General features: G+C 44.0%; 2 protein-coding genes across 3 annotated transcripts in view; one reads left to right on the top strand and one right to left on the bottom strand.

Annotated features, from left to right (window-relative positions):
* LOC141121986 (uncharacterized) overlaps positions 1-24,852 on the bottom strand; it is a 159,885-nt gene that overhangs the window by 73,448 nt on the left and 61,585 nt on the right. The window lies entirely within an intron of this gene.
* LOC141121972 (uncharacterized) lies at positions 1,008-8,414 on the top strand. Of its 2 annotated transcripts, XM_073611754.1 has the most exons (8): positions 1,015-1,311; positions 4,389-4,516; positions 4,603-4,726; positions 4,843-4,940; positions 5,025-5,246; positions 5,328-5,531; positions 5,653-5,794; positions 6,792-8,414. In XM_073611754.1, exons 3-8 carry the CDS (start codon positions 4,642-4,644, stop codon positions 7,784-7,786), a joined length of 1,746 nt encoding a protein of 581 aa, XP_073467855.1. In that variant the 5' UTR covers positions 1,015-1,311; positions 4,389-4,516; positions 4,603-4,641; the 3' UTR covers positions 7,787-8,414. The 2 variants fall into 2 exon arrangements, with proteins under 2 accessions (XP_073467856.1, XP_073467855.1); XM_073611755.1 differs by lacking the exon at positions 5,025-5,246 and having other exon boundaries at positions 1,008-1,311.

Raw genomic sequence — 24,852 nt, 5'->3', positions numbered from 1 at the left:
TTCATATACAACATAAAGTGCTTTGTGCTCAAGATGCTGTTCTCTGCAGCTTCAACTTTGAACCTATTACTTTAATCTTATAATATTTGTTGCTATATAAAAAAAAGTAAAAGTCTTTGCAAATTCATGTAATCATATAATATTTTGTACTCAATTTAGTGTTCTCTGCAATACACTGCTTCCACTTCAATAAAAATCAGCACTAAGGGGGCGCCCTCACCATCCCGTGTGTAAGAGGTGGAAGAAGGCGTGGCTACACTACAGCTGGCACAGTTTGGAGCACCGAGAACTTTACACCTTATCAACTTTTCATTGATTGGTGGATTTGTTTTTAGAAAAATAAGTTAATTGAAGTAGATGCAAAGTGGAAGCAGTGGACTTGCAGAGAACACTATAGTACAAAATATTGTATGATTACATGAATTTGCACAGATTTTTAGTTTATTTAATATAGCAGCAAATATTATAACATTAATGAAGTAGGTGCAAAGTGGAAGCAGTGGATCTGCAGGGAACATCATCTTGAGCACAAAGCACTTTATGTTGTATATGAATTTGCACATGGATCAGTTTACTTCATTCATTGATAAACACCATAAGATGAATGAAGTAGGTGTAAAGTGGAAGCAGTAGATCTGCAGATAATATTATTTGAGCCCCTAGCACTTTATATATGAATGTCTCCACATATTTTAGTGTATTTGTGATGATTTATGTGCACACACAATAGGACAGCGCTGTGACACATAATGCTCTTCTAGTTGATAAAGGGAATACTTACCTTTGTTACAGCAGCAGTCCGGTATAAGTTATTTTTGTAGGTATTTGAGTTGTTACACATAGCGCGGGTTTTATTCTATTTATATTGGTGACATCATTGTCCAAATCTGGGGATCAGGAGCCATTTCCACCCTTTACTCTCGGCTGGGGTTCTTTGTATCCATATAACAGATGTTCTACATGACTAAAATCTGCAATCAATTTTACTGCAAAATCAAAGGGGCCAAAATGTCTCCCCCCCCGAGCAGTAATATATTTCTATCCCCCTTGGTGGGAGTGGAGATGACCCATCTATAAGGATATACAGTACATACACACACAGCACAAGGCCGTGTTCACACTACCAGACGTTTCTCTGGGCTGCAGTTCCTCTGAGCTCCACAAGGTGGTGATCTCACTTCTACCCAGAAAATCTCTATGGAAGACAGGAAGTGATGTTGACACACACAGGAAGTGATGTCAGATGCAGACAAGACGATCCATGAGGTACAAAGTACAAAGGAGACGTTGCTGGAAGTGGTAGCAGAGGAGGTAATAAGATCTTATTCTCTATTTACACCCAGTAACCCCCCGTCATGTCCGTCCTCTTCCTCCATAGTCACTGTGATGTCTTTTATCTCCAGCAGATGATGATACACACATATATAGTGTGGAAATGTGGATTAACCCCTTCAGGGGGATCAGTTGATGATGAATATATCTTCCTTCCAAAGCTGGCCATACATGGTTCAGTTTTATCGATCATCCAGCGGGATGAGAGGAAAAAACTGAAGTGATTCCCCCATCCACACATTGGAGGGGGATGGGAGAATCCTCCCCGTTGCACTATTGTATTCTGACAATGGGGGGCGCTCCTCCGCTCTCAGAATACACAGATCAGTGATGAAGCTATTGGCTGCAGCCGCTGATCGAGTGACTTTTATCCGGCAGTGACCACACATGGATGGAAATGTGACCGATCCCTGCTGAACCAGCTGAATTTCCATGTCTCTATGGTCACCATAAGTGACTTCCTCCCCTCCCCCTCATCTCCTTCATTATGTAAGTCATGCTGAAATCATCTCCCATTGGCTGAGCAATATTCTCATTGGTCTCTGAGCTCCTTCTTGCTATTCCTCGTCCTGCCTGTTGTTTCCTTGGATTGATTTTCTGTGTAGTGACCCCGGCTTCATCTCTTGGATGCGCTCGTCTGTTGCTTGTCCTGACCTTTATCCTGATTCCTGGATCTCCTCCTCATCTCTCCTCCATATCCTCTTACACAGCTTTTCTCCACACCTGCAGTGATCCTGGGGGGGGGAAACTTGGCACCAGCACTCAGCAAAATCCATCCCCACCATTAGGAGCTCTGGAGAAAATTGTCTGCTATTTACACTCTGTTCCTCCGCACGTCACCTGATCACATGAGAGCTTACTTTCACAGATTCCTGACAGATTTCTGTATGGTAAAGGTCAAAGTTCACTCTTCAGTTTAGGAGAGGAGGGACACAGCCAAGAGCAATGATTTGTTTGCATGGGAGCCTCAAATACCCTCATCCAAATTTTAATCCATTCAGAGTCTATATGTCCTATGACATCACACTGACCTCACAGCCCCTCCTCCCAATGTCCCTCCATCCAGAGTCTATATGTACTATGACATCACACTGACCTCACAGCTCCTCCTCCCAATGTCCCTCCATCTGGCTTTATTTTTATGCTCTTAGGATGTGGGAGGACTCTTGGCATCCTCACTTGCAAAGTGGAACTGTTGGTCCTGCATTGATGTCAGAATACTAGAGGTGCGCATCTTCACTGGCCTAACAATTCGATTATGATTATCATGTCAACGATTCGATTTAAATCCGCGATGTATCACGATGCATCAAGATTACTGCGTGCGGTTTTCATAAAAAAAATTCAAGCACTCAGGAGAACTCCTTTTTTTTTTTTTATCAATTCTTAAAAAAAGTACAACAGACATGATACAGGAGATGGTCAGAGACTGCAGACATAGTACAGGAGATGGTCAGAGACTGCAGACATAGTACAGGAGATGGTCAGAGACTGCAGACATGATACAAGAGATGGTCAGAGACTGCAGACATGATACAGGAGATGGTCAGAGACTGCAGACATGATACAGGAGATGGTCAGAGACTGCAGACATGGTACAGGAGATGGTCAGAGACTGCAGATGATACAGGAGATGGTCAGAGACTGCAGACATAATACAAGAGATGGTCAGAGACTGCAGATGATACAGGAGATGGTCAGAGACTGCAGACATAGTACAGGAGATGGTCAGAGACTGCAGACATAATACAGGAGATGGTCAGAGACTGCAGATGATACAGGAGATGGTCAGAGACTGCAGACATGATGCACCAAGTAGCCAGCACTAGGTTCTAATGCGCTGCTGCTGCCATGGAGACAGAGACCAGCGCTGTCAATAGCGGTGCCAGGACAGCAACCCTGGTTGTTCACCCACTGGTCCACTGTCGGAGGATTCCCCCATCCACCTGGAATGCGTAGATGGGGAAGTGTAATGACCAAACGAAAAAAAAACAGTGAACAATATATGGGCTGCATAAGTGGCTTAGTGCTAACTGGATCTTGGAAGAACAGAGCGGGGGAGGGAGATGGATAGGGAGAGAAAGGGACAGTTCAGTGATGAATGTGTAATGAACAATGCAGAGCTCACTCATTGGAGGGACGAGGCTGGAAGTTCACACAGCTTGGAATGTGTAGCTGCTGACTATTCTTCACATCTCCCGCGCCCCCCCCCCCTCCTCTCTCTCCTTCACAGATGTACGTCGGGATAGGAGCGTCGGCGGACCGGGCAGACACGGGGAGAATGGGGGCGAGAGGAGGGGGAGGGGCAGCTGTATGCATTGCTCATTTTCCGTCCGTTGCTGGGAGGAGAGTGAACTTCGCTGGGCTGTGTGAGACGAGTATCAGAGACAATCCGCTCAGCTGCAGCCACCGGCCCCTAAATGTACACACTGATTCTTCTGTCGTACGGACGGGAGAAATCAGTCTGTTTTCTCAAACTGTCACAGGTATAATAGGAGGCTGGAAACACTGCATTGTCCCCCACAGTGCAGGATCTCCAGGGACTTTGGCAACCCTGATTGTTCCGCCACTCCCACGGATGTGATAACAGCTACAGTGATCTGTCTCACAGCTCCATGGAGCTCTGCACCCACACATCGGGGAGATGAGAGGGGTCACTGTCCACAGGTATAAATCCTGAGGAGGGGGAGAGCCTGGGTGGGGGCAGCATGCTGAGGCTGCACCACCTATTGATGGGGAACGGCGCCAGGCTCAGCCAGCCGATAAGTGGCTTGTCATCACCAGCAGCACTGCTGTGCAGGGGGAGGGGGAGGAGCCGGAATGACGTCATGCATAGTCGATTACGCTGGCTACCGCATCGATGCCAAATCGGGAAGGGCAGAATCGTGATGCAGCGATCATTTTCAACACCCCTACAGACTGCAACAAGCTTTTAACCTACGGAGTGTGGGGGTCCTGTGTGGGTAAATTCTACATCAGCCTTAGGTGGGCTTTAGTAAAATGGAGAGATGAGGAGGATTCTGGGAATATCATTTGATTTTACTTTTTGTTTTTAGATCTAGAATTTTCCTCTTGTGAAGTCTGGAGATCATATGACCATCACATTGCCTCCACCTCCCTCCCTGATAAAATAGAGATATACAAAGAAGATTCTAGAAGTCACCAGAGAGATCATGGAGGAGAGGTGAGCGGTGCTGGGAATTCTGGGACATTATCCAGTAACAGACAAGGGATGTGTCTGGATGGTGACTGTATCATTGTGTGTGTCAGGTTCCTATAAGGTGTCAGGATGTCACTGTCTATTTCTCCATGGAGGAGTGGGAGTATTTAGAAGGACACAAGGATCTCTACAAGGACATCATGATGGACAATCAGCCGCCCCTCACATCACCGGGTAAGAGGAGACTTTATTGTAAAGGAGAGAGCAGTACGGAGGCTCCACCTAGATCCTCCATCATCTGATAAACACATAGAAACAATGTATTCAGTCAGTGTGTGTGTTTCCTACAGATGGATCCAGTAATGGGAACCCACCAGAGAGATGTCCCCGTCCTCTGTATTCCCGGGATTCCACACAGGAAGATCACACCATCCCTCACCATCATCAGGTAAATGAGGAACAATCACTGATAGTATCATTAGGATCTGTACATTATCTGCATTGTTACCAGTAATTTGTATTGTATATTCAGAGTGAAAACCTGAGAGAGTCTAAAATTGAGGTTAAAGAAGAGATAAAAGAGGAGGATGATGAGGATGAGGTGATAGAGGAGTTTCTAAAAGAACACAAAGATCTGTACCAGGACACCATGGTGGAATCATCCAGCTACAGAAAACCACTAGAGAGATGTCCCCGTCCTCTGTATTCCCGGGATTCCACACAGGAAGGTCACACCATCCCTCACCATCATCAGGTAGATGATTGACAATTATTGGTAGTTCTAAAATATATACACAGCATGTTTGTTACAATGAATGTTTTATTATATATTCAGAGTGGAAATCTCAGGGATGATAATATTGATGTTAAAGAAGAGTATAAAGAGGAGGATGAGGAGTATGGAGTGATGGAGGAGTTTTTAGGACACAAGGATATGATGGAGCCACCAAATACCAGGAGCCCACCAGAGAGATGTCCCCGTCCTCTGTATTCCCGGGATTCCACACAGGAAGGTCACATCATCCCTCACTGTTACAAGGTTGGTGGGACGGAGGATATAAAACACACTTATAGAAACAATGTGTAGATTTTTTATGTGATATCACAATAATAAATCTTATATCTTACAGATGATATTCTCTCTCATTTTCTTGATTTAGAGTGGAGATCCAATCGATATAGAATTTGAGGTTAAAGCAGAAGAAGAAGAGATGTATGTGAGGAATGCTCAACAGTCTATGGAGGAGGATGGAATAACGGGGACATTTATAGAGGAGGACACTCCTACAGAGATCAGCACAGGTGGGTCATTAATACTAAATACATTCCTCCACCCATACTGCTCACTGATTGGTCCAGAGTAGGGCAAGGACTGGGTGATAATCTTACTTCTCTGTGCTGCAGACACAATTTATGGATCTAGACTGCACTTATGGAAATTCTGGGGTTCAACTGGCAGCAAAAGGTTGATTTTCACCATAAATGTTGCTCTACCTAGGACGGGCATGTGCTTTGGGTTTTCTACCTTATGCCCAGGTATAGCTTGATCTCTGACAGAACAATTCTCCCAGGGTTACTTGTTCTGTTATTTGCTGTCTGTGCCGGGTGGAGGGATATGTCTGTATAGTCTCAGACCCAAGTCACTGAGTGCAGTCTCAGGAGATGGGAGGCAGCGGTGTGGGACCTCTGCAACTTGTCTCATGTAAACATTTAATCTTCCACTGATTACTGAATACCAATATTATGAGTCCTGACCCTTACACTGTATAATTTATATTGTACATTACATATTCCTGACCCCTGCACTATATACTCTGTTGTACATTACATACTCCTGACCCCTGCACTATATACTCTATGGTGTACATTACATCATTCTGATACTATATAGTCCTATCTGTTGTATCGTATACAATATGTTGTACATCAGTGGTCATCGACCCTGTACTCAGGGCCCACTAACAGGCCAGTTTTTATGTATTACCTTGGGGAGATGCAGACTAGAATACTGCAATCACTGAGCAGCAAATGATATCACCTGTGATGTATTTCAGTTATCTTGCAAACCTGGCCTGTTGGTGGGCCCTGAGGACAGGGTTGATGACCACTGTTGTACATTACATAGTGCTAACTTCTGCTTTCTCCCCTCTACCCACTGCTATATATACACATAATATGTATTCTCTTTTGTTGCACCCATTTCCTACCAGCTGGACATTTTATATCTGATGATTTGATTGGAGCACAGCAGGAACCAATCTGCTCATGTCTAGTAATAATCTTTTTACATCTATTTTAGTAGATGGACGGGAGATGAGGAAAACCTCAGAGGATTGTCTCACTTTGTCTCCAGACTGTAAAGTAGAAGATGAGGACATCACACAGTATAGTCCAGGAGAAAACCCGACTACCTCAAATGTCCATCCGGCACCACACAGTGTAGATGGACCATCGTATTCCTCTTATCCTGAGGAACCTCAGACTGTGAGGGACTGTGCCGTCCTTCCAACAGAGAAGAGCTTTTCCTGTACTGAGTGTGGGAAGTGTTTCCAATTTAAATCCTATCTTAATAGGCATAAAAGATCTCACACAGGGGAGAAGCCGTATTCCTGTCCTGAGTGTGTGAAATGTTTTTCAGAGAAGTCCAGTCTTTCCACACATCAGAGATCTCACACAGGGGAGAAGCCGCATTCCTGTCCTGAGTGCGGGAAATGTTTTTCACTGAAGTCCGATCTTAACACACATCAGAGATCTCACACGGGGGAGAAGCCGTATTTCTGTCCTGAGTGCGGGAAATGTTTTTCACAGAAGTCCCATCTTTCCAAACATCAGAGATCTCACACGGGGGAGAAGCCATTTTCCTGTCCTGAGTGCGGGAAATGTTTTTCACAGAAGTACCATCTTTACACACATCAGAGATCTCACACGGGGGAGAAGCCATTTTCCTGTCCTGAGTGCGGTAAATGTTTTTCACAGAAGTCAGATCTTAACACACATCAGAGATTTCACACGGGGGAGAAGCCGTATTCCTGTCCTGAGTGCAGGAAATGTTTTACAGTGAAGTCACATCTTGACACACATCAGAGATCTCACACGGGTCAGAAGCCGTTTTCCTGTCCTGAGTGTGGGAAATGTTTTTCACTGAAGTACAGTCTTGACATACATCAGAGATCTCACACAGGAGAGAAGCCATATTCCTGCCCTGAGTGCGGGAAATGTTTTTCAGTAAAGTCCAATCTTTACAAACATCAGAGATCTCACCCGGGGGAGAAGCCGTTTTCCTGTCCTGAGTGAGGGAATTGCTCCTCACTGAAGTCCTGTCTTCCTGTACATCAGGGATCCCACACAACCATCGAGGTGTATTAGTGCCTTGAGTGCAGGAAATATCTTCTATATGAATGTTGCTAGACATCACATCTATCATGTGTGGAAGAAGCACATTCAGTACAACAAAACAAATATTCTTGCGCACAAGTTTGTTAGCCTGACAGTTCAGAGTTCAGGATGGACAATAGCTTTTGGCCTTACTGCCCTCCAGGATAGGGATATCCTAGCAATCAAACAATGAAACAGAAAAGAGAGGGCGCACCGGCCTTGTGCATTATCCTTTAACAAATCTATTTAAAAAAAACCATAATAAAACTACTAGCAAAGGTGGATGAAAAATCACGTTTAAAGTAGTCTTTGACTTGTGAAGAAGAAGGTGGAACCTCTGAAACGCGTCAGCCAGCAGCGGTTTGCATGTCCTCTTCTTAGAGGCTCTGAAGAAGGTGGAACCTTCGAAACGCATCAGACAGCAGCGGTTTGCACGTCCTCTTCTTAGGATCTGGAGACTGCTATCAGTGGACAGACTGTCACAAGTCAAAGAATACTTTATTCGTGATTTTTCATCTACCTTTGTGAGTAGTTTTATTATGTTTTTATTTTTAAATAAATTTGTTAAAGGATAATGCACAAGGCCGGTGCGCCCTCTCTTTTCTGTTTCCTTGTGTGGAGGAAAGCACACCCTGATATACACCTCAGATATACTCCATGGCTGATCTTCATCATGTAATAAACAGTTCATAAGGAGATCAGAGATCACCAAAGACATGGATGAAGTGTTGTACTGTGTTGGCCATTGATAGCAGTAGAAAAATAAAAATGTCATTACCTTTCATTGGCTGAGTACATTTTGTGGTGTAGAGATTTAAAGATCTGTTTTTGAAAAAATGTTAAATTGTGACAAGGACTCACACAGCCATGATGAATTTTTGTGTTCTTTTTTATTTCATACAATGATTTCCAATGATCATTAGCTCCATCTAGTGGCAATAATACAGAACTGCAGATTCAATATCGCTTTGTAACCAATCATAAATATGTAATTTGGGTACAGTGTTGTATGACTAATTGTCATTGAAAATTTGAGAGCGCTGTAAGTTGGCCTGGTCAGGAGGGGGGGGGGAGTGCTTGGTTTTGAAGGGGTTTATATATTTTGGCCAGTCCCAAACGTATACAGCGCTAAAAAAAAATGAATGTGTCTCTCATAGTGCAAGTATATACAGTATATATATCAAATCAAATAATGCGAAGAATTAAATAAGTAAAGTCCAAAAAAGTATATGACTAAATATATGTTGTGCTGTGAAAAAGTTGTCTATAAATGTCTAAAGTTCATAGAAAGTCCAAACACAAATGGTGTCAGTGCTAAAAACGTCTTTATCCACCTATGTACAAGTGAGAAGAATTCTCTATTACCCAGCATACATGTTACATATGTAGCACCCTCCTAGACAAGAGTTGGGTTAGGTAAATGTAGTTCTTGGTTCACTGTAATCAGTGTAGTTGCATGTGATTAGTTAGGTCTGCTTTGTGTTTCTTTGGCTGCAGAGATGACTGTCTCCACTGGTCTGGCTGGAAATATTCTGGAACATAGTGGGCTGGAAAAGTCAAATTAGCAGCTGAATGTTTCTGCAGCCTGGTTTGGTAATATGGTAATCCCAGATGATAGCTGGGAGTGTGTATAAATAGTATGAGACCTGGAACAAAAAAATGAGTGTCTTGTGGAACAAGTAGATGAAAAAAGTTGCTAGGAGGGAATCCCCACTGTATCACCACCACCGTTCCTAATAAGTGGCAGTAACTACCTCTCTTGATCAGTGGTAAGTACCTACTCCACACCCCAGGTGAAGTGTGTGCTTACCAGATAGATGCGACTGACAAAGCAGCCTTCACAGTGTTTAATAAAGATCTTTCAGTGATAGTCCGTTCCTCTTCTATCCGAAATCTGAAATAACGAAACTAAATTTCAGATGAAATTCCAACAGTTTTCGAATTCGATCAGTTTTCAAATTTTGAATAGTTTTCGAATTGGAATAATTTTCTAATCAAATTTGAATTTTCGAAGAGAGTAAAATAAAGGAATAGCATAGAATGGAAAAGATTAGAATAGATTATAAAAGAATAGAATATAATAGATTTAAAATAGAACAGAATAGCAAATAATAGAATAAAAAAAAATATAATTGAAAATAAAGGGATAGAATAGAAAATAAATCAATAGAATAGAAAAGAACAGAGTAAAACAGAACAAAATAGAATCGAAAAAGGGAAAACAGAATAGAATATAAGATAAAGGAATAGAATAGAATAAAAAATAGAAGAGACTAAAATAGAAAGAATATAGCTATCTTCTGAAATTCGAATTTCAAATAGAATACATTTTGAATTTGAATATAATAGAAAAGAATAGAAAAGAAAATCAAATAATAAAGTAGAATAGAATAGAATAAACAATAGAAAAGAATGGAATATAATAAAAAGAATATAACAATATACAGTAAGACCCCTTTCACACTGGGGCGGTGCGGGTGTTAGGTGTAAAGCGCCGCTAGTTTTAGCGGCACTGTTATAGCGGCGCTATTCGGTTAAAAGCACCCCGCTAGAGGCCGAAGTGTTGCGGCGCTTTGGTAGCACAGCCCATTCATTCCAATGGGCAGGGGCGGTGGAGGAGCAGTGTATACACCCCTCCCTCACCACCTCAAAGATGCTGCTTGCAGGACTTTTTTTTCCCGTCTTGCAAGCTCACGGCCCCAGTGTGAAAGCACTTGGGCTTTCACACTGGGGAGGTGCTTTACATTCACTATTTTTAGCGCTAAATTGCCCCAGTGTGACAGGGGTATAACTGTTTTCTGAAATTTGAATTTCGAATAGAATACATTTAACCACTTCCCGACCAGCCGCCACAGTTATACTGCGGCATGTTGGCTCCCCTGGGCGAGCAGTCGTAGCTGTATGTCGGCTCGCTTTCAGACCACTAGGGCACCCGCCATTGCTCCACACAGTGACAGAACAGAGATCTGTCAATGTAAACAGACAGATCTCTGTGCTGTCAGGGGAGAGGAGACTAATCTGTTGTTCATACTAAGTATGAACTACGATCTCTCTCCTCACCCAGGCAGTCCCATCCCCCACAATTAGAATCACTCCCTAGGACACACAGTTAACCCCTTGATCACCCCCTAGTGGTAACCCGTTCCCCGCCTGTGTCAGTTATACAGTAATCAGTGCATTTTTATAGCTCTGATTGTTGTATAAATGTCAATGGTCCCAAAAAAAAGTGTCCGATCTGTCTGCTGCAATGTCGCAGTCCCGATAAAAATTGCAGATCATCGTCATTGCTAGTAAAAAAAAAATAATAAAAATGCCATAAATATAGCCCCTATTTTGTAGACGCTATAACTTTTGCGTAAACCAATCAATATACGCTTATTGCAATTTTTTAGAATAGAATAGACTACGTAGTTCCAATCACTTTCCTCAGTAAATGTGGTGAAGCGTCACTTTGTATAGAATGCCCAAACAGGTGCAAGGAAAAAAGAAAAAACAGCATTTTTTCTTGCACATGATTGGTTGATGGAAATCAGCAGAGCTTTATCACATTCACTAAGCTCTGGGGAAAATGAATGCAGCTGCGCTTGAAACATGCACAGGCTATTTGCCTTTATTAAATCCACCCCTTCGTGTCCTCAGATTGCTGCTAAGAATTACTGGAGTATCCTACATTCTCCCAACTCCGATACAAGCTCAGGAGCTACATTATAGCATCAGAAAAGCATTCCCCTAGACTGATCATTGAACCAAAGGAGTGACTGTGTGCCTGTCTGCAGGGCAATTCATGGAAACACCTCAGGGGAACTCTATTACTGCTGGCTCCTGCGGGGGTAGCGCTACATGTAAATAAGTGTATCCCACCACCATTCACATGGACATACACTCACCCATCTCTATTACCAAATTTTCTTCAGTGTGGCAGACAGACATAGAGATATCCCACCAACTGGCTCAGCCCTGCCGCTGTCAGATCCTCCTTGGAGCTCGGATGTCTCAGGTGTTTCACATCCTGCAGAAGGTATTTGACCAAAAACATCCACACAGTGTGATACCATCAAACGGAACAAGTTCATAGGAAGATAGAGACACATAAAAATATAAAAACAAGTGTCAAACCAGATCAGACTGAAGTCCCGCTCTGCCTTGCAGCTCTCCGTTGCACTCTATCACACAGGACTTCGCTCTGTGTACCAGAGCTTCCCAGAGATTCCTGACTCCTTAGAAGATTCACACACGCTGTCTAGTTCCTGCTGGTGCATTTTGTCATCAAAGTGACTTCTTCTAGATGGTTTTTAAGGACCCCCTTATATTAGTAGTCCCTTACATTGGTGACCAATGGGAGAAGGACTCAATTATATTAGTGGTCCCTTACATTGCGCCAATGATAGACAGAACACCGGTCCAATGCCGGGACGTGTTCTGTCTGTCACAGGCACCGGGTCAGGAGGTGGGACTGTGTGTGACCGCAAGGGGAAGGCAATTCAAATGAAAGCTGTTACAGCCAGCAATACCCGCTCTGTGATGATCCGGCAGCCCTCTCTTTTCCTCTGTACAGGTCACACTGCAATGATGAGCTCAGGTCATCCTGCAATATTGGGCACTGGTGATGCTGCATTGGTGGGCACTGGTCACGCTGCAATGATTGGCACAGGTGAGGCTGCATTGGTGGGCACTCATCACACTGCAATGATGGGCTCAAGTGAGGCTGCATTGGTCACGCTGCAATGATGGGCACAGGTGAGGTTGCATTGGTGGGCACAGGTGAGGTTGCATTGGGGGGCACAGATCACGCTGCAATGATGGGCACAGGTGAGGCTCCATTGGTGGGCACTGGTCCCGTTGCAATGATGGGCACAGGTGAGGCTGCATTGTTGGGCACTGGTCACGCTGTAATTATGGGCACAGATGAGGCTGCATTGGTGGGCACTGGTCATCTTGTAATGATGGGCACAGGTGAGGCTGCATTTTTGGGCACTGGTCACGCTGCAATAATGTGCACAGGTGAGGCTGCATTGGTGGGCACTGGTCATGCTGCAATGCTGAGCACTAGTCATGCTGCAATGATGGTCACTGGTCACGCTGCAATGATTGGCACAGGTGAGGCTGCCTTAGTGGGAACTGGTCACACTGCAATGATGGGCACAGATGAGACTGCATTGGTGGGCACTGGTTATGCTGCAATGATGGGCACAGGTGAGGCTGCATTGGTGAGCACTGGTCACGCTGCAATGATGGGCACAGGTCATCCTGCAATTATGGGCACTGGTGAGGCTGCATTGGTGGGCACTGGTCACACTGTAATGATGGGCTCAGGTGAGGCTGCATTGGTGGGCATTGGTCACCCTGCAATGATGGGCACAGGTGAGGTTGCATTGATGGGCACTGGTCACACTGCAATAACAGGCACAAGTGAGGCTGCATCGGTGGGCACTGGTCCCGTTGCAATGCTGGGCACAGCTGAGGCTCCATTGGTGGGCACAGGTCATGCCACAATGATGGGCACAGGTGAGGCTGCATTGTTGGGCACTGGTCACGCTGTAATGATGGGCACAGGTGAGGCTGCATTGGTGGACACTGGTCACGCTGTAATGATGGGCACAGGTGAGGCTGCATTTTTGGGAACTGGTCACGCTGCGATGATGTGCACAGGTAAGGCTGCATTGGTGGGAACTGGTCATGCTGCAATGCTGAGCACTAGTCATGCTGAAATGATGGGCACAGGTGAGGCTGCATTGGTGGACACTGGTCATGCTGCAATGATGGGCACAGGTGAGACTGCCTTAGTGGGCACTGGTCACGCTGCAATGATGGGCACAGATGAGGCTGCATTGGGGGGCACTGGTCATGCTGCAATGATGGGCACAGTTGAGGCTGCATTGGTGGGCACTGGTCATGTTGCAATGGTGGGAACAGGTGAGGCTGCATTGGTGGGCACTGGTCACACTGTAATGATGGGCACAGGTGAGGCTACATTGGTGGGCACTGGTCATGCTGCAATGATGGGCACAGCTGAGGCTGCATTGGTGGGCACTGGTCACGCTGTAATGATGGGTACAAGTGAGTCTGCATTGGTGGGCACTGATCATGCTGCAATGATGGGCACAGGTAAGGCTGCATTTATGGGCACTGGTCACACTACAATGATGGGCACATGTGAAGCTGCATTGGTGGGCACTGGTCACGCTGCAATGATGGGCACAGGTGAGATTTCATTGGTGGGCACTGGTCACGCTACAATGATGGTCACAGGTTAGCCTGCATTGATGAGCACAGGTGAGGCTGCATTGGTGGGCACTGGTCACACTGTAATTATGGGCAAAAGTGAAGCTGCATTGGTGGGCACTGGTCACGCTGCAATGATGGGCACAGGTGAGGTTTCATTGGTAGGCACTGGTCATGCTGCAATGATGGGCACTGGTCACGATGCAATGATGGGCACAGGTGAGGCTGCATTGGTGGGCACTGGTCACGCTGCAATGGTGGGCACATGTGAGGCTGCATTGGTGGGCACTAGTCACGCTGCAATGATGGGCACAGGTGAGGCTGCATTGGTGGGCACTGGTCACGCTGCAATGGTGGGCACAGGTGAGGCTGCATTGATGGGCACTGGTCACACTGTAATGATGGGCACAGGTGAGGCTACATTGGTGGGCACTGGTCATGCTGCAAGGATGGGCACAGGTGAGGCTGCATTGGTGGGCACTGGTCATGCTGTAATGATGGGTACAAGTGAGTTTGCATTGGTGGGCACTGATCATGCTGCAATGATGGGCACAGGTAAGGCTGCATTTATGGGCACTGGTCACACTACAATGATGGGCACATGTGAAGCTGCATTGGTGGGCACTGTTCACGCTGCAATGATGGGCACAGGTGAGATTTCATTGGTGGGCACTGGTCACGCTACAATGATGGGCACAGGTCAGCCTGCATTGATGAGCACAGGTGAGGCTGCATTGGTGGGCACTGGTCACACTGTAATTATGGGCAAAAGTGAAGCTGCATTGGTGGGCACTGGTCACGCTGCAATTATGAGCACAGGTGAGGTTGCATTGGTGGGCACTGGTCACGCTGCAATGATGGGCACAGGTCAGGCTGCATTGATGAGCACAGGTGAGGTTGCATTGGTGGGCACTGGTCACACTGCAATGATGGTCACAGGTGAGGCTGCTTTGGTGGGCATTGGTCATGTCGCATTGATGGGCACAGGTGAGTCTGCATTGATGGGCACAGGTCAGGCTGCATTGATTGGCACTGGTCACGCTGCATTAATGGGCACAGGTGATGCTGCATTGATGGACACAGGTTAGGCTGCATTCATGGGCACTGGTGAGCCTGCATTGATGGGTGCTGATGAGGCTGTGCTGATGGGCTCTGATGAGGCTGTGCTGATGAGCACTGGGGAGGTTGCATTGATGAGCACTGTTGATGGGCACTGGTGAGGCTGCCCTGATAGGCACTGATAAAGAATGACCCCCTTAAATCAGTGATCAGTGTAGTGGTCCATTACATTGGTGACTAATGGGAAAAGGACCCCCTTATATCAGTGGGCAGTGTAGTGGTGGTCCCTTACATTGGTCACCAGTGAGTGAAGGATCCCCTTATATCAGTGGTCAGTGTAGTGGTCTTATGCATTGGCAAACAATGGGAGAAGGACCTCCTTATATCAGTGGTCAGTGTAGTGGTCCCTTACATTGGTGACTAATGGGAGAAGGATCCCCTTATATCAGTGATCAGTGCAGTGGTCCCTTACAGTGGTGACCAATGGGAGAAGGACCCCTTTATATCAGTGGTCAGTGGGTGAAGGACATTATTACATTGTGATTAGTGGGAAGACTAGCCCCCTTACAGATCATTGATGCTAGTTGTTAGTTTCCCAGTGGGCCGGGAGTTTCCCAGTGGGCCGATGGCTCAGTGGGCCGGTTTCAGTGACAGCCTGTCAAAGTAAAATTAAGAAAATTATTTTGACTACCTCTGCATTGGCATTCCTGGGGGGGTGGAGGGATCTGAGGGGGCCAAAGTATAGTGTGCCCCCCATGTATAACTCATTAATATAATGGATGAAAGGAATTATACACCTTGACAACCACCCTGGTTTATGCAGGCAGGCCACCGGGACCTTCGGATATGTGAGAGACCAAATGAGACACGGGAAACAAGCTTAAGTGTGTGTTCATAAGATCTCTGTCTTTATTGAATACAACAGTAGTATATATACCAGTAAAATACATGTCTAAGGGTTATTCAGACTTTACACTCAGTAATTTCTTATCAAGAGTTAGGCCGCTTGACTAGATAACAAGAAATAGCTGATGACTTGCTGACACAGATAATCACAGTATCTCATAGGGTGTGGTTCTATGCAAACTTTTAAGCTGATTATGGCAAAACTCACACACACAAAAAATTCACTTATACTTTTATGTAAAATGGAAGAGAATCTAAGATGGAGTCAGTTGTTTATAGATTCTATTACAATCCCCTCTTAATTCATGAACATGACTTACTTTCTCTCCATGGTAACATCATTAGCTTTCTTATCATAGTACATGCTAAGGTAGGCTTTATTAGCAGCAGCGGGGTCAGGGGTTCGAGTAGCTCTAGCAGTGATACACATTATAAGTTTGAAACATGCATATAAAAATAATAGAAAAAGCTAAATCATTATAATAGTCATAGCAATGTCTTTCAGCCATGAAAATATTCCTCCAAAACGAAATCCTTTGAAAGGATCCCAATTCTTTGCTATGTCTTGTGCTTCTATTTTTAATTTATCTACTTCTTTTCTGTGGTGTGAGATAATGTCATAATAATCAGGTATTTCTATACTGGTGTAGCGCTGGTATTTTTGCCTTCTAATGCAATATAATGCTAAACAATGGACAATGTTATAAATTAGTATTTGGCTCCCTCTACTGGTATACTTATGAATAGACTTGTTAATCTTTCATATAAAACCCACACAGGAAGTGACTTAATGTTTACTTTGTAAATGGACTTACCTACCCAGAATGCCCACTCACCTACCCATGAACACTGAGTGGCTGAACTGCATGCTGGGTAGGATATAAAAGGCTCATCGCAGCCATTTTCTTTCTCTTCTGGATGCGTGGCCTGCCTGTGAGGATATGTGAGGAGGTGGTCCAGAGAGCTGCGGCCTACATCGTGCGCAGCAGAACAACCAGCGACTCTGCCTTACACCTGTGTGCTGGAGAAACAGTGTGACTGGATCGGGAAGGATCCAGAGACACCTGACGGAGCCATTTGAAGGTCCCGGTCATCTTACGGTGCAGCGTGGCAGAGCTGACTGACGGCAGGACTGAGACCAGCAGAACGGAGGCATCCATTCATCCAGGCCTGGTGTGGTGAGAGGGCGGACGCCCAGTTCTTTAACGCACTTTACACACTTAGACTCATACCGCAGTGTTTGCTGAGACCTGAGTTCCGCAGAGGGGTCTCACTCAAACAGACTGAGTTTAAGCAGGCCTCAAGCCTATACTTCACTGAGAACTGACACTGTACGGTTCAGTGACAACTATACCGGAGGCAGTTATAAGTGTGCTTACACCGCAAGAACAGTTTCAATTATTATTCTACACTATTGCTTTGCTTGTTAAACCCTTGGATTACAATCACTGCAGTATAATAGCTAGCAGAAGACAGAAGATCAAATACTACATCTTTCATTGTAAGGCTTTGTGTTCAATCACAGTGACAAAGGACTGCATCATATAGCAGGAGGAGCTCATCAGCAATTATATTGTGCTGTGTTTATAACCTTGCATTACTGTGTTAGTACAGCGTGCTGGAAGTGGGAAGGTGCCCAGTGTAAAGGCATTGTTCACTCTGAGCACTAGTCCCACTTGGAGATGCACCTGCAGGGGATTATCCAAGAAATCTTTATATCCTAATAAGTTGTAAAGTTCAGCACATTGTCACATTATGTTTATGTAGCAGTTCAGCTATTGTAATTATTGTTCATACCAGACTCAGTAAAATTACATTCTGGTTAATTTCAATGTGTAGAAGTGTTGTTAATTCTTCTACAGGTGAAGCTACGCATACCCAGGAACTGGTAAAAGGTACACTATTGTGTATTGTGGGAGTGTCCTTAAGTGTTAAGCTTCACACCAACACTACACCACAGCTGTGTCAAGCGGGTTGAGCAAATTTATAGGGGGTAAAGATATCCCCTATAAATCAAATATCAGCAGCTCCTTCTGGGGTCAGTGCTACACTGGCATTATGTATCCAAGTACAACATTCATAGTCTTCAGTCATCTCACGTAAACCTGTAAGGGCTGCACTCATACTTTCTATGGCCATGTCATGAAGTTCTAGTTGTTTTCTGATTGCTCTTGTTTCAAAATTTAACTTAGTGATGTCATCTGAATTTTTATCCAGTATTTCATCTAGTATCTTAGAATAATTTATTAATTTCTTAATCATATCAATCCCCCATCCTGTCCATGAGGGAAACCAAGCCCATGCCATATCCTTTTCAAGAAACAATTCTCGCTTCATTCTATACTTAAGAGGCTATCTTGGATGCATACTGGCCTCAAGTAGATGATCTCCCTTATTGTTACCCATTACTCCCATAATCGGGACCAAAGAGGCCAAACAACACCATCCCTGGACATGGAGGGGGACCCAAGGATAGCATACCTTCCCACAACACACATAGACACTTTGTCCTAGTGCAAATGGTTTCTTAGCAATAAGCCCATAAGTGTACTTGTCCTGTGCTGTGAGTATGAATTGGTGTAGTATATCCCTTACATTAGCAGGGAGGGAAGAAAAATTAGAGAAGGTGTTGTTTAAATCGGGATCAGATATGTGGAGCAGTGAACAGGAGGAGTTTCCCTTAGGTTTACATGTGGAAATGTTAAATATTGACCTACTGCATGTAGAGGGGTTAGTCTGTGTCTCATTCCCTAAATTAAAACAGTCAGGGGAATGACTTCTACCCATTGTTGTAAAAGTAACGATGTTGCTTAGATATAAACCTGATATGTTGGTTAAAACAACGGGAGGAGTTCCATTTAAAAAAAAGGTGATATTTAAAGGTACAGCCATAAGGGGAATACAGGCTGTACTAGGATGCAGTTTACTACATATCCAACATTTCTCATACCCTGATTTCTGGGCATAATTATATTTGAATTTCAGTAGCAACATTTTGTCTGTAAAACTATCAGTTTTAACTCCTTCATTATCTGGTTGTGTATGTCTCTTGTGTCTGGTATGTGTATTTTCGATGGTATTATTGGGTGACCCACATATACCATTAAGGGCTCTCAAGTCCTCAGGATGACAAATACAATTAGTTATGATCCATGTAGGTAGGAATACTATCAGAGAGATCTGATAGGACCTCAAATGGAGAGTATCCTGTTTTCTTAGAGGTGTCATTTTTATTTCAGCCAAGACTGCTGGTAGGACTTTCTGCCACTTGTGTGCCTCCTGTTTCTTTTCTTATTTTATCTTTAATGGTTCTGTTCATTCTCTCAACAATACCTGAACTCTGCAGGTGGTAAGGTATATGAAATTTCCAATCAATTTTAAGTGCTTTCACTAAATCTTGGCACACTTTTGAAATAAAGGCAGGACCATTGTCAGAATTTATTTGGAGTGGGCATCCCCATCTAGGGATAATTTCCTGCATGAGGATTTTTACAACTGTTTGTGCATCTTCTGTTGTGGTTACAAATGCTTCTGTTCATCTTGAGAACATGTCTACTATCATAAGTAAATATTCCTGTAAATATTCCTGTCTTTTACCTAACTTAGACATATGGGTGAAGTCAATCTGTAAATGTGTAAAAGGTGTGGATGTATATGTAAGGTTTTCATGTTTTGCCTTGTGTGGATTTCTTGTTTCGGATGCATGTGATGCATCTGGCAACATATGATTTGACCAAAGAGGGAAGACCGGGGATAAAGAAATCATTGTCCAATAATTCTCATGTGACCTGCCAGCCTCTGTGCCCTACCCCATGATACTGAGAAATAAATAAAGGTGCACTAGCTACCGGTATACATGGTCTCCCCTCTTGACAGACAAGTCCAGTATCTGGGCTTTTCTGCACTCCTGCAATATTCCATTGTTTAATCTCAGTTTCTGTAGCATATGTCTGAAGATCTGACAAGGTTTAGTCTAACAGGGGCATTTCAGGTGCAAGTGATGGCATTTGTATGGTAGCTTCTTGTTTAGAAGCTGCTTCCTTTGCTGCTTTATCAGCTAAGGCATTTCCTTTTGAAACATCATCTTGGTTTGTGGTATGTGCCTTGCAGTGGAGGATAGCTATAGAGCGAAGCAATTTAATCACTTTCAAAAGGCTGGACACTAATTTTGAATGTGAAATTGATTTGCCATCTGCTGCTATGTACCCTTTTTTTAACCAGATAATACCAAAATCGTGGACTACATTGAATGCGTATTTAGAATCAATATAAATGTTCACATCTTGTCCTTCAAAGAGCTGGCATGCTTATAAGGGCAATCAGTTCTGCAGCCTTTGCTAAATGGAAATGGGACTGGGTTTGCTTTGAGCACTACATCAGGCAACTGGACTACACCATATCCTGCATATGTGTTGGCATTTGGTCTGGAACAAGAACCATCAACAAAAACATTTTTTGCCCCAGGGATTGCAGTGGAAGACATTTCTGCACGTGGAGATGTGTCCTGGTGGATTATTTCAATGCATTCGTGTGGAGGAACTATCTCATCTTCTTCTACTTTTAGACCTAGTAATGCATTTAGGATTGGGCTGGGCCTGAAGTGGGTGAAGCATATTTTATTTTGAGATTTGGATTTGAGAGTAGAATAACCTTGTATCCACTCAAACTTTGGACTGACATATGATGGGTATGAATATTTTTTAACATAATGGATACATTATGAGTAGTATGTAAGGTGGTTGGATGTCCTAGAGTAAAAGAAGTAGCCATTTCTACTACCATAGCACAGCATGCCAAAGCTCTGAGACAGCCGGCATGCTCTGTACCGACACTGGCACTCTTGAAAAAAATACAATAGGGTGGAGTTTTCCACCGTGTTCCTGCGCCAGGACACCCGCCATTGATTTACAATTGTCCCTGGCAAACAAGTGAAACATCTTGCCATAATTGGGCAATTCGAGGCCAGGGGCCATTACCATTGCTGTCTTAAGGTACACAAATGCATCACACATTTCATCTGTCCATTTTACACAATCTGGCATATAAAAATAAGTGTGGCGCTAAAAAGTGTCCTTTATTGGGCGAAGCCAAACAGAATGGTGTCTGGAGGGCAATATGCACAACAAAGAATTTTAATGAAAATAGGTCCTATAGGAACTGTTAGTTGACACTAACAGAAACAAGTAAATAGTCCGAACCGCAAGGTATATGGATAGGATATATAGGTGAATCATATATAAAATATTGTGGCTCCTGAGGTGAACCAGTAGACAAAACAATACATGTGCATATATTCAAAAAACAATATAAGAAGAACCACAAATGTTAAGGGGGAGTGGTTAAATACATAAGAACCAAAAAAAAAGTGAGGGTTTTGCACGTCAATAAAGTGTTTGGCACACAAAAAATTACTTATGTGAAAAGAAAAAACTATAATATAACAGAAAGTCCATCCAAAACTCATATGTAAATAAAACTAATGACTCAAAATCCAAATAATATAATAAAAGACGATCAACGGCCGCCAAGGTCTGTGATGGGGGACCAATGGATCAAAGGATGGCATCCACGAGATACGGTTATGAACATCTGTGTGTGAGGTGTAGGCATATATACCCTTACCGGAGATGATGGACTCCCAGTCAACGGCTTGGGAGTCAGACGGGCTTGTGTTGGAGCAGGAGGGGGTAGCTCCTGGTTCCCAGCAGCTGGAGATGATGGAGGAATGGCAACACTCACCAACTCGATCACTCTGATCTCACCGACCTATCACATCCAAGATGTCAGTGGTAGGTACTTGTTGTAGATCCAGCTTCATAGGCAGGATGTCAATCCTCAAAGTTAAAGGGAAAAAACAAAGGCTTCCCCATAATGTAAATTGGCTAAGAACCAGCTTTTATTAAAACAAAGTAATAAAAACACTCTGGCTCTTCAAAAAAACGAACAAAGAAAATAGCGCTAAAATTCAAATGGTGGCAAGACAGGCATAACAAACCCTACGCGTTTCGTCCTATGGGACTTCGACTGGGGTATATGCCCGTCTGCCACTTGTGCCTGTATATATATGTAAACTGGTAATAATCAAAAGATAACAGCTGTTCGCGCCGTGTATACCGTCATTTCTGGATTGCGGGAAAATGGCGTCCGCATCCATCATGATCCAATCACAGTGGTGCTAAAATCGGCCTGTAACCAAGCCTCATTATGGAAAACCCAATCATAATGATACCGGATGATGTGTCACCAAGAAAACTTACAATGGGAAAGTCACCTGATATCTGACACAATCTGGCATGTCTGAGCCTGTGGCTTGCCTCAAGACGTTATCATAGAAAGAGCAGTCAGGTATCCATTGGCGGCAGTAACCAATCATACCAAGAAAAGAGAACGTATCTTTCTTTGTCAGTGGGCGGGGCAGACCCACAAGAGCTGCAGCTCTCTTGTGACTAACTCTTTTTTCTCCTTTTGTGAGGGTAAAACCAAGGTATTCAACAGTCTCTACACCATTCCAATTTCTTTTTAGAGACTTTGTGACCATTTTCTGCTAACCAGTACAATAAATCTTTACCATCCTCTCTGCTGGCAACCTGGCTCGGACTGCATGACAACAAATCATCAACATACTGTAATAGGACTGAACCATTGTGGGGAGTCCAGGACCACAGAGTTGCCTGGAGTAGAACTGAATAGACTACAGGGGAGTCTACATACCCTTGGAGCATTCTGCACCAGGTCATCTAGTGATTTATAAAACAAAATGCAAGAATAGGCTGTGTCTCTTCATCCACCGGGACGCTAAAAATGCATTTGCTACATCAATTACTGTGAAATACTCTGCATCGGATCATATGGAAGTCAGGAGTGATGACACATCAGGTACTATAGGTCAGGGGTCTTCAAACTATGGCCCTCCAGTTGTTCAGGAACTAGAATTCCCATCATGCCTAGTCATGTCTGTGAATGTCAGAGTTTTACAATGCCTCATGGGATGTGTAGTTCTGCAACAGCTGGAGGGCCGTAGTTTGAGGATCCCTGCTATAGGTGCTACGGGCACTACAAGATTATTTATGGCCCTAAGGTCTTGAACAAACCTATAACTGCCATCCGGCTTTTTTGATTTGATTTATAGGAGTGTTGTAAGGTGAAATTGTCTCTTTTAAAATTCCTTGTTTAAGGAAATGTTCCACCATGGGAGCAATTCCATCCTCCTTTTCTTTTGACAAAGGGTATTGTTTGTGGTATATAGGTATATAGGTTCTGCCCAAGGTTTGAGGGTGGCTTTGTATGGGGTACAAGAGATAAGACTTACATTCAGAGGTCCATCTGACTAGGACCCTTGTAAGTCCCTTGAAAATTCCTCTTCTGGTACTTCGACAGTTAAAGCTAGAATAGGTACTATGGGGACCTTTTTAGAATATACAGTTAGACCGCCACTTGGAGACATTACTATTTTCATGTCCAGCTTCCCCAACAAATCTCTTCCCAGGAGATTTACAGGACAATTTGGTATGATCCTAAAACTGTGATGGATTATTACGGACCCATGTTCATCATCTACAATCAAGGGGGAGGGGTTTTGTAGGTCTTGGTGAGTATCCCATTAATTCCCATTGATTGAAGGCTCAGCATTTGCGGTCTCACCTCTATAATAATCTTGGCTTAAAGTACTCCGAGTCGCCCTGGTGTCAAGGAGAAATGGTATCAGTAACCCATTTATATGTAGGGTCACTAGAGGTTGGTCATCAAAGGCGTGAGACACAAGAGGAAATGCTGGGATACCACTTTCTGGGCAGCTTCATTGTTGTTTTGGTTGGGTCCACTGGATTAGAAACCTTGGACCAGGAGCTGGTTGACTCTGGGATCTTTGAGGACCAGGATTGGTATTATTCAAGGGCTGATGATTATTTTGTTCATAGATCTCATAAGGACATTGATTCCTCCAGTGACCTTCAGCTCCACAATTGAATTGAAGCACCCGGTTCTGGAGGGAGGGGGGCTCGGGAAAAACTTCTCCCTCGTCCTCTCCCTCTTCCTCTACCTCCCATTCCCATAATTATCCTGAGGTCTCGTATCCTGTTGAGGTGGACCTCCTTAAAGAAGACACCTAAAATTTTATCTTTCGGTATATCAAGGCAACCTGCTGTGTCCTTTTCAGTCAGTGCTTTCTGAAAGTCCTCCATTGATTTTGTGGGCCAATCAGAAATCATCTGCTTTACCATTAAGCCATGTGGTGGTTTAAGGTTGCTAATGAAAGTGTGGATCATTAAGCTGTGCATATTTGCCAATGTGGATAATCCAGCTTCCTGTGTCCATACACCTACAAACCTTTTCCAGAATTCTAATACACTTTCTCCAGATTTCTTTTTACATGCTATGGCAGTGGGGAGAGAGGTCCTATTTTTAAAAGCTTTTTTTAATTCTCCTCCAATTGGTCCCACATTGTGGTTCTGCCCCTGTCTGTATTTAGACTATACTGATCTGCATGAACATTATTGGCTTCTATCATCGAAATACTGCAAACCTTTGTCCAATTAAAGGCAGATGTATTCCCAATCACCTCAATCGCATATCTTCCTGTGTATAATTTCTACCATTACAACCCTTTTTTAAAGTGGAGGTTCACACAAAAATTGAACCTCCGCTTTTCGGAACCCTCCCCCCCTCCGGTGTCACATTTGGCACCTTTCAGGGGGGAGGGGGGTGCAGATACCTGTCTAAGACAGGTATTTGCACCCACTTCCGGCATAGACTCCCACGGGAGTCTACGCCTCTTCCCGTCCCCACCGCGCTGTCTGCTG

The sequence above is a fragment of the Aquarana catesbeiana genome, unplaced genomic scaffold (assembly GCF_042186555.1).
Source record: "Aquarana catesbeiana isolate 2022-GZ unplaced genomic scaffold, ASM4218655v1 unanchor236, whole genome shotgun sequence".
NCBI lineage: Eukaryota > Metazoa > Chordata > Amphibia > Anura > Ranidae > Aquarana > Aquarana catesbeiana.
Note: the sequence above shows the minus strand (reverse complement) of the source record. Positions and strands in the feature narration are given on the sequence as shown.

What these genes read in the sequence shown, in the direction of transcription:
- LOC141121972 (XM_073611754.1), top strand. Translation starts at nt 4,642, where the DNA reads ATGGAGGAGTGGGAGTATTTAGAAGGACACAAGGATCTCTACAAGGAC. An exon ending in GCCGCCCCTCACATCACCGG is followed by an intron (nt 4,727 to 4,842) that starts GTAAGAGGAGAC and finishes TGTTTCCTACAG; the next exon opens with ATGGATCCAGTAATGGGAAC. An exon ending in CCATCCCTCACCATCATCAG is followed by an intron (nt 5,247 to 5,327) that starts GTAGATGATTGA and finishes TTATATATTCAG; the next exon opens with AGTGGAAATCTCAGGGATGA.